Here is a 10,836-nt window from a genome sequence, read left to right as displayed (position 1 = left end):
AGGGTAGATCTTGGAACATTCTTTGTGATGATGAATGCCATGCCATTCCTCTTCAATTTGTCATTCCTGGCATAGTTGATCATATGGTTGTCTGATCAAAGTGGCCAAAACTGGTCCATTTCAGCTCAGTAGTTCCTAAGATACTGATTGTTATGTGTTCCATTTCATTTGTGTCAGCTTGCAATTTTCCTAGATTCATACTTTGTACATTCCACATTCTGATTATTAATGGATGTTTGTAGCTATTTCTTCCCATTTGGAGTCATGTCACATCAGCAAATGGGCCCTGAAAGCTATGCTCCATCAGCATCATTAAGGTTGGTTCTACTCTCAGGAGGCCGCTCTTTCCCAGTCGTATTTTGAGTGCCTTCCGACCTGAGTTGCTCACCTTCTGGCACCATATCAGACAATGTTTCAGGGCTGTTCATAAATTTTTCCAGTAATATATCAGACAGCGTTTCACTGCTCTTCATAAGGTTTTCACTGGCCTATTCTTTGAGAAGTGGATGGCCCCTTTCTTCCAAATCTGTCTTAGTCTGGAAGCTCCACTGATACCTGTCCACCATGGGTGACCCTGGTAGTATTAAGTTCCCCTTCCTCCAGTAAATCCCACTGCCATCAAGTTGATTCTGACTGACAGAGACCCCCATTGGGTTTCCAAGACTATAAATCTTTATGGAAATAGACTATCTCATCTTCCAACCTTCTGGTTAGCAGCCAAATAAATACTTTACTGTGTTGCAAGAACTCCTATCTTCCCCCTGTAGTCCTTTCCATATCATGTTGTATTACTATACCTACCTCAGCCAAACCATGGTATTTTCAGTCACTTGATATGCATGAGAGAGCTGGACAATCAATAAGGAAAGTGGAAGAATTGTTGTGAATATACTATGGGCTGCCAGAAGTATGAACTTTTGGAAGAGGTACAGCTAGAGTGCTTTTTAGAAGGGAGTATGGTGAAACTTCCTCTCATGTACTTTGGACATGTTATCAGGAGGGACCATGTTCTGTACAAGGACATCACGCTTGGTAATCTAGAATTTCAGGAAGACCTTCAGCTAGATGGATTGACACAGTGACTGCAACAGTGGGCTCAAACATAGCAAAGATTTTGAGGATGGTGCAGAACTGGGTAATGTTTCATTATGTTGTACATAAGGTAGCTATGAGTCGGAACTGACTCGACGGTGCCTAACAACAACAATAGCTGACTTGAAGCATCAAATTCTACACCATTTTATATAAAGATTTTGGCATCCACAGTGGGTTTTGGAACCAATCCCATGTAGTTACCAAGGTATGACTGTGCATCTTAACTCAGGATTTTAAGGGACCGCTAGCCATACGTGGCTTGTGACTACCAATACAGACGGCACTGATGTAGAAGTTACATAGTTTTAGTCTTCAGATTTAGGTCTGTTAACTCATTTTGAGTTACTTTTACATAAGATAAAAAGTTGTAGGTTGCCGTTCATTTTTTTTACATATAGGTTTTCATTAGGAACTCTTTATGAAAGTTATTGTAGGTTATTAGAAGCTTATCTAGATATCACCATGGGAGACAAAGCTCAGTATTTAAACATACTTTCTTTTTTGCCTTTTATTTCAATGTAATATAAATTTACTTTGTACTTAATTAACCCTTTTCTAATTTCATGTGGAAAATGCTGGGTAATGTTAAGGATTGACTGTCTGGGCTTAACTCACATACGTGTTCAAACTTAAATTATGCATATACCACCTTACATTTTTAAGACTAATTGTTCTGTTTACTCTAAAAGTTATATAATTAGACCTGAAATGCTTATACGCTTTGTTTCCAGGCATGTACTGGCATTGAAAACATTGATGAAGCTATTACATTGCTTGAACAAAATAATTGGGACTTAGTGGTAAGTACTTTTTTCTTTTTCATAAATATCTGACCAGTAATCAAATTTTATAAACTCTTGAAAGCCTTTAACATTATTTATAGGTGCACCAGTGTACTGTAGCCCATCTGTAAGTCTAATCTGAATGAATAAAATCTCAATATCATTTCTTTAATATGAAGTTCATATTTAGTTCTGTGTTTAATTACTAAATTATTATGAATATTTAGATAATTTAAATAATTTTCAAAGTTTTTCTCTTTTCTTACTATATATTGAGGTTCATCTTTCTGTGTAATATTGTGGTAGAGATGGGTAGTAAGGAGAGGCTTATATAAATAACTCTATTTGATGCTTCCTTCTTACTGCCTCAGGCCTTCACTAATGGTTACTCCTTTCTAAAGCAATTGAAGAAGTGACATTCTGTTGTGGTTTTCCTTATGAACTTCAAGCAGTTTATTTAGAGGTAGTTCAGGTTTTCTTTTTTTCTTTTTTTAATTTGCTGGCAGAAATTCAAAATGCAAGGCACAGCATAGCCCTAAACCTTAGTCATCTATTGCAGAGCGAACTAGAAATGAATTTACAGTAGTATTGAAACAGTAATGGTTGGGTAGATTTCCTCATATTAATTTTTTTTAATCCAAAATGTAAAAAAGCTTTAAAATTTTCAGATTATGAAAGTAATAGTGCTCATTGTAAACAAATGAGAAGATAAGTTTATGGAGAATATAAGTAATAATCATCTTTACCTCCATCACTCAGGGCAAATTATTCCAGTGTTTCTTCAATAATTACATGAGTTATTAAATTTTCTTTCTACAAATGAGATCATTTCATACCTACCATTTTGTAATATGCATTATTCACTTAACATATCATGAATATCTTTGTAAGTAAATATGGCTGTTTACCATTCTTTTTATTTTTTGCTAATTCAACAAGTTTTATATAAATATAATTAATTGATTGCAATCTTCCTGTTGTACAATCATTGTCTCTATCCTTTTCCAATTTATTCCATCATCATTAATTTAAACTCAGTTCCCCTAAACTGTAACTTTCCCTTCCCCTTTCCCCCCTGGTAACCACAATAATTTTTGGTTTCTATATATTTGTCTATTTCATGTAAGTGAGATCAATACAGCATTTGTCCTTTTCTGACTGACTGATCTCACTAAGCATAATGTTTCAATTTTTAAATAGTTGTACCTATAGCCTATCAATTAAGTGAGAAATGTTAATGTCTCCAATTATAATTATGGATTTTGTCCTCCTTTCAGTTCAGTTTTGGTTTTTTTAAAGAATTTGTTTTACATTCAACGTTACATGTACATTTATTTTCACTCCCCATTTACCGTGCCCAACCCTAAGGACTTGCCAGCTTCTGTAAATGTGTGAGCCGTTTTCCTGAATCAAACGTCAAGCTGGAGGCTTTTCCACGTCAAGCTGGAATCTTTTCCCAACTCTTATAGCCGCAGGGGCTGAGGAGCTCAAGGCTGGCAAGCAATACACCGTCTGTTGACTCCAATGAATAATGAATCCAAGATCTCCAGGCCGAATGGTGGATTGTTCACTCACGGACAGTTGTAGGCAGCACAACAGAAGAATGTCTGTTTTCCCAGAATGTCCATAGATATACTGGAAGCAGGCCACAACTGTAGGGAAACTCCCTTTCAACAGATTGCCTGCTCAAAACATAAATCATCTGATCCTATCATGGGAATAACCACATCACAACAGCTTAAACCACACAGAATTGTGGTCCAGCCAAGTTGACACACACCTGTAGCCTATCAATTATTAAGTGAGAAATGTTTATGTCTCCAATTATAATTATGGATTTTGTCCTTCTCCTTTCAGTTCAGTTGTTTTTTTTTTAAGAATTTGTTTTACATTCAACGTTACATGTACATTTAGTTTCACTCCCTATTTACCATGCCCTACCCTAACTCAGTCTCCTTCCCTCCCTGCCCAATAACCCTCCCCCCGTGTCCCTCATAGTTATGCAATCCTGTTTGTCCTGAATTTCCTCCATGTGAATGTTGCCCCTCTGGTGCCCTGTGGTCTCTTGCTCCAAGGGATGTATTTCCATAGAGTATGTGGGTGCATCACCCTTGGTTGAGTGGTCTGCATGTACGTCTTGTTAACTGTTGGGCTGAGAGCCAGCCCCTGGGAGTGAGTTTTATTCCAGGCCCAGAATGTATTCCAGGGCCATAATATTGGGGGTCTCACCAGACTCCAAGTGACCAGTAATCCTGGTCATTATTGAGTTCTTGGATTTTGTTCCACGTTTTTCCTCCCACTCTATCCAGTATCTGCAGATTTGATCTTCTCTTGAATGGTTGGCATTGGTAGCCGGGCAATATCTAGTTCTTCTGGTCTTGAGGGCCATCATGTGTTAGGGCTGATTGCTTCCAAATGCCCCCCCCCCTCCTTTTTTTTGCACTCTTCTCTGCTTCCGTTGCTAGGAGACCATTAGGTGCATCTAGATGGCTGCTTGAAAGCTTGTAAGACCTCATTTGCTGCTCACCAATGTAGGATGAGGAACAAGGCTTTTATGTATTTTGTTGTATCAATTGAGTCTGGTGTCCGCCAGTACTATGGTCCTGAGACTGTAGATCCGTTGGATTTCTCTCCCAGTGTCTGGGTGTCTGTGAGGGATTACTCTGTGTCTGTCTTCTGTTGTTTCTGTAATGATTGCAGGTATTCTGTATCACTGGTAACTGTGCAAGATTAGCCTGCACTGAATCTGTCCTTGGTCGAGAGTATACTCCTGTTCACTGACCCCCATCTGATCCTCTTAGGTATTTATGTGTTTATTTGAAGCCTGGTGTTTGGTGTTAATGGTAATGCAATATTGTGGGCACACTGGTTGGTATTAGCATCTGTTGTCTATCTCCTATGTGCACAATTCAGTGTCCTCCCTTTTCCTGATGTTATCATGGTGGTTACAGACTCTTTCCATACATCCCTCCCTTACCCATGTCAGCGTGTGGGCCCCCACTAGCCCGGAATTAATCCCTCCCCTTCCCTCCCCACCCCAGTAACCTACAAAATGAGTGCTCTTTTGCAAGCAGACCCTTCTTTGTCTTTTTACAGTAATGGGCTCATAATTGTATTTGTCCTTCTGCGATTGACTTATTTCACTCAGCATAATGTCCTCCAGGCTCATCCACGTTGTGAGATGATTTGCATATCCCTCATTGTTCTTTAACGTAGCATCGTATTCCATTGTGTGCATGTACCATAATTTGGGTATCCACTCGTCCATTGATGGGCATTTAGGTTGTTTTCCATCTCTTTCCTATAGTGCATTGTGCTGCAGTGAACATACGTGTACATATGTCTGTTCATGTGCTGTCTCTCACCTCTTTAGGATATATTCCTAGTAATGGAATTGCTGGGTCAAATGGTATTTCTATTTTCAGTTTTTTAAGGAAATGCCATACCATATGCCACAATAGTTGTACCATTTTACAGTCCCACCAGCAGTGCACAAGAGTTCCAATGTCTCCGCAACCTCATCAGCATTTGTTATTTTCTGTTCTGTTGAAGTTTGCTATTATTGCTGGGGTGAGATGATATCTCATCGTTGTTTTGATTTCTGTCTCTCTAATAATGACTAATGATCGCTAGCAATTTCTCATGTGTTTGTTGGCCTCCAGTATATCATCTTTGATGACGTGTCTGTTCAAGTCTTTTGCCCATTTGTGAATTGGATTATTTGTCTTTTTGGTGTTGAGGTGTTGAAGTTTTCTATAGATTTTGAAGATAAGTCCTTTATCAGATATGTCATAGGCAAATATTTTCTCCTAATCTGTAGGTTCTCTTTTTACTCTTTTGATGAAGTCTTTCGATGTGCATAAGAATTTAATTTTTAAACGTTCCCAGTCATCTAGCTTGTCTTCTGCCTCCCGAGCATTCTAGGTTATGCTTGATAGTCTATTTATGCCATAAATTAGGGCCCCAAGATTTGCCCCTATTTTATCTTTGATGAATTTTACAGTGTTGGGTTTTACATTTAAGTCTTTGTTCCAGCTTGAGTTTGTTCTTGTGTATGCGGTGAGGTATGGGTCTTGTTTAATTTTTCTGCAGGTGGAGATCCAGTTTTGCCAGCACCATTTGTTAAAGAGGCTGTCTCTTCCCCATTTAATGGGTTTTGGACCTTTGTAAAAAATCAGCTGTCCATAGATGGATGGATCTATATCTGGACTTTTGATTCTGTTCCATTCGTCTGTCTGTCTATCATTGTACCAATACCATGCTGTTTTGACTACTGTGGCCATATAGTAGTTCTTAGGATCCGAAGTGTTCTGCTTATCCGAGGTCTCTTTCCTTTCCATATGAAGTTAGTAATTGGTTTTTCCATGTCCTTAAAAAAATTTTGTTGGTATCTGGATCAGGATTGCATTAAATGTGTAGTTGCTTTAGGTAGTATTGACATTTTCACAATATTTAATCTACCTATCCATGAACATGGTAGGTTCTTCCATTTATGTAGTATCCTTGTTGTCTCTTGTAGCAGTATTTTATAGTTTCCTTTGTATAGGTCTTTTGTATCTCTGGTACTGTTTATTCCAAGATATTTTATGTTTTCAGTAACTATTGTAAATAATATTGTTTTCCTTCTTTATTAGAGGACTCTTTGTTGGTGGAGAGGAATCTGATTTTTTTATCTTGACTTTGTATCCTGCCATTTTGCTGAACTTCTCTATTAGTTTTAGTAGTTTTTTTTATTGAATCCCTTGGGTTTTCTATGTACAGGATCATATCGTTCACAAATAGAGATAGTTTTAGTTCTTCTTTGCCAATTTGTATGCCTTTTATTTCTCTTTCCTGCCTTATTGCCCTGGCCAGGACTTCTAATACAGTGTTAAATAGAAGTGGTGATAGAGGGCATCCCTGTCTGGTTCCCATTCGTAAGGGAAATGCCTTGAGTCTTTCTCCATTAATAATGATGTTGGACATTGGTTTTGCATATATGCCTTTTATTATGTTGAGGGATTTCCCTTCTATCCCTGTGGAGGGTCGATGAAAGAGGGGAAGGCCCTCAGTGAGGTGGATTGACACGGTGGGCTCAAGTGTAGCAAGAATCATGGAGGTGTCTCAGGACTGGGCAGTATTTAGTTCTGCTGTGCATAAGGTCACTATGAGTTGGAGACGACTCGATGACACTTAACAACAACAACAACAACCACCACCGCCCTGTTTTGCTGAGAGTTCTGAATAGCAATGGATGTTGGATTTTATCACATGCCTTTTCTGCATCAATTGATTTAATCATATGGTTCTTTTGTTTTGTTTATGTAGTGGATTACATTGATTGTTTTTCTGATGTTGAACCACCCTTGGTATGAATCCCACTTGGTCAAGATGTATTATTTTTTTTGATATGTTGTTGGATTATTGTTTGGATTTTGTTGAAGATTATTGCATCTGTGTTCATGAGGGATATTGGCTGTATAGTAGTTCTTAAGATCCGAAGTGTTCTGCTTATCCGAGGTCTCTTTCCTTTCCATGTGAAGTTAGTAATTGGTTTTTCCGTGTCCTTAAAAAATTTTGTTGGTATCTGGATCAGGATTGCATTAAATGTGTAGTTGCTTTAGGTAGTATTGACATTTTCACAATACTTAATCTACATATGTTGGATTATTTTGGCTAGGATTTTTGCATCTGTGTTCATGAGGGATATTGGTCTGTAGTTTTCCTTTTTAGTGGTGTCTTTCCCTGGTTTTGGTATTAGTGTTATATTTGCTTCATAAAATGAGTTTAGGAGTATTCCATCTTTTTCTGTGTTCTGGAATAGCTTGAGTAGCATAGATGTCAACTCTTCTCTGAATATTTGATAAAATTCTCCAGTGAAGAGATCAGGGCCAGGACTTTTCTTTGTGGGTAGTTTTTTTTATGACCTACTCAATTTCTGCTTTTGTTATAGGTCTGTTCAAGTATTCTGTCTCTGAGTAGGGTAATTTAGTTAGGTGTTGTGATTCTAGAAACTTGTCCATCTCTTCTAGGTTCTCAAATCTGTTGGAGTACAGTTTTTCATAATATTCTGTCAGTATCTTTTTTATTTCAGTTGGTTCTGTTGATGACAGCCTTTTTGTTTACTATTCTTGTAATTTGCATCTCCTCTTTCTTTTCTTTTGTTAGATTTGCCAATGGGTGATGAATTTTGTTAATCTTTTCAAAGAACCAGCTTTTTGTTTTGTTGATTTTCTCTTTTTTTTTTTCTGTTTCATTTATTTCTGCTCTGATCTTTATTATTTCCTTGCTTCTAGATACTGTAGGATTCTTTTATTGTTCTTTTTCTAGTTGTTGGAGTTGATGAGTTAGAGTGTTGATTTTGTTTCTTCTATTTTGATGTATGCATTTATTGCTATAAACTGACCTCTGAGTACTGCTTTTGCTGTGTCCCATAGGTTTTGGTATGATGTATCTTCATTCTTGTTTGTTTCTAGGAATTTTTTATTTCAGTTTTTATTTGTTCTATTACCCATTAGTTTTTGAGCAGTGAATTGTTTAGCTTCCATGTTTGATATTTTTTCCTTGATCTTCCTATTAATAATTTCTAATTTTGTAGCATTGTGGTCCGAGAAGATGCTTTGTAGTATGTCAGTGCTTTTGAATTTATTGAGGCTTGTTTTATGTCCTAACATATGATCTGTTCTGGAGAAGGATCCATGTGCACTGGAGAAGAATGTGAATTGTGCTTTTGTTGGGTGGAATGCTCTGTATATGTCTGTGAGGTCGAGTTGGTTGATTGTATTGTTGAGTTCTTCTGTATCTTTGTTGACTTTTTTTCTAGTTGACCTGTCCCTCTTTGAAAGTGATGTGTGAAAGTCTCCTACTACTATTGTAGAGTTGTCTATTTTCCCTTTTAATTCAGTTAATATTTGCTTCATGTATTTTGGAGCACTGTCATTGGGTGTATAAATAGGAGCACTTTCATTGGGTGCAGAAATATTTATTATCGTAACATCTTCTTTGTCAGTTGACCCTTTCAGCATCATATAATGCCCTTCTTTGTCTCTTGCGATGTTTTTCACTTTCATGTCTATTTTACCAGAAATTAATATTGTCACTCCTGCTCTTTTTTGATTACCATTGGCTTGGTATATTTTTTTCTACCCCTCAACTCTTAGTTTGTTTTTATTTTTGTATCTAAGGTGGGTCTCTTGTAGGCAGCATATCCATGGGTCTTCTTTTCTTATCCCGTCTGCCACTCTCTTTCTCTTGATTGGTTCATTTAGTCTATTCACATTGAGTGTAATTAGTGATAGATATGAATTGATTGCTGTCATTCTCTTGTGTTTTTTTTTTGTCATGTTGTTGGTGTTTTCTTGGTCCATATACTTTTCTATTCTGAGTCTGATTTGTTGCCAAGTGCTTCCTCTCTTTTCTTCTTTATTGTTGGTTTTGTGTTTATTAAACCCATATGTTTTCCTTCCTCTGGATTTGCTTAGAGGGACTGCTAATTTTCTCTGTGGTTACCTTGGAGTACATTCTTGTCTCTACATTTTTAGAACAGTGCGTTCTATGAGGACGTTGTCCTGTTTTCCTATCCATTTGGAAATTTGTACCTAGAAGTTTTATTCCCTCTGTTAGGTTAGTTGCTGTGGTTGTATACAGACTGCCTTCCTTGTTTTTTAGTGTACAATGTTTTATGATCTTCTTTTGAGTTTCTATTTGTAATTTGGTTTTATTGTTGATTCCACGTATCCTGATTTTGTTGATCTCTGTTGTGGGTTTTCTATTGGAAGGACTTCCTTAAGCATTTCTTGTATGGTTGGTCTGGTTTTCACAAAATCCCTTGCTTGAACAATTTCTCTCAGAAAGATCAGTACAAGGCCAGTCCCCATAAGGCAGAGGTCAAAGATGTCCCAAATGTCCAATCTACCGTACCACTCCATTATTTCAGACATTAACTCCTCCTCCTCCCAGTAATTTCCCCTGTCTTAGGGTTCTGTATTTCACTGTAACGCCTCACAGAACTCACAGACACCCAAGGGTTCGTCTCACGTAGTAGTGGTATAGGCTGGCAGGCTGGCAAGTTCCAGGTCCATGAGTAGGTCTAGAGGATTGTCCCAATTCTCGGGGTTTGAGGAACCTCCATCAGCAGATCAGATGACGGCTGCTGTCCCAAATCCAGGGGTGAGATGAGGATGAGCCAAGACATAAAACCAGAGCAAGAGAAGGGCGAATCTTCCCAGGATATTCGTAGGTATACCCTCAAGGAAGCTAAAGGTGGTGATTTCAGTTATACCCTCTAGCAAGGCAGGACTCAGGATACATTCCACCTGTGTTGCCCCAATAGAAATAAGCTAAATCCCATCACAGAGTTGATTGCCAGTCATTATAGGGAATGACTACTACCAGCTGCCCAGCCAAGTTGATACCTGACCTTAACTACCACACCACCCCAAACAGGCATGAATAATGGGATTTACAAAAATCACAGAATGGAGGACAATGGCTAGAAGGGCCATATCAAGCAATTCACCACATCCTTTAATTTCTGTTTGTCTGAGAATGCCTTGATTTTGCCCTCATATTTCATGGATAATTTGGCTGAATATAGGATTCTTGGTTGGAAGTTCTTTTTCTTCAGTGTTTTATATATGCCTTCCCATTGCCTTCTTGCCTGCATGGTTTTTGCTGAGTAATTGGAGCTCAGCCTAACAATTTTATTATTATAAATATTATTTCTTTTGTCCCAGGCAGCTCAAAATTTTTTTTCTTTGTCTTTGGTTTTGGAGAGTTTGATTATAATATGCCTTGGTTGTGTTCTCTTGGGATCTATCTTGTGTGGGGTTCTATGAGCTTCTTGGACATACATCTTTTCTTCCTTCATGATATGGGGGAAATTTTCTGTAAGTAGGTCTTCCAGAATTTTCTTGGTGTTTTTTCCGCCTCGTCTTGTTCTGGAGTTCCAATGAGACATATCTTGTTTTTTTTTTTTTTT

General features: G+C 37.8%; 1 protein-coding gene across 1 annotated transcript in view; it reads left to right on the top strand.

Annotated features, from left to right (window-relative positions):
- The first annotated feature begins 893 nt into the window (after positions 1 to 893).
- The window catches only part of FAF1 (Fas associated factor 1), a 734,611-nt gene continuing 724,668 nt past the window's right edge, over positions 894 to 10,836 (top strand). Inside the window, exons 1-2 of the mRNA XM_042781660.1 lie at positions 894 to 926; positions 1,827 to 1,895. Of these exons, the coding sequence (XP_042637594.1) occupies positions 894 to 926; positions 1,827 to 1,895 (102 nt within the window). The remainder of the gene's footprint in view (positions 927 to 1,826; positions 1,896 to 10,836) is intronic.

The sequence above is a fragment of the Orycteropus afer genome, unplaced genomic scaffold, assembly GCF_000298275.1.
Source record: "Orycteropus afer afer isolate SDZICR_OR568_19922 unplaced genomic scaffold, OryAfe1.0 scaffold00145, whole genome shotgun sequence".
Lineage (NCBI taxonomy): Eukaryota > Metazoa > Chordata > Mammalia > Tubulidentata > Orycteropodidae > Orycteropus > Orycteropus afer.
This window is presented reverse-complemented; position numbering and strand designations above follow the sequence as displayed.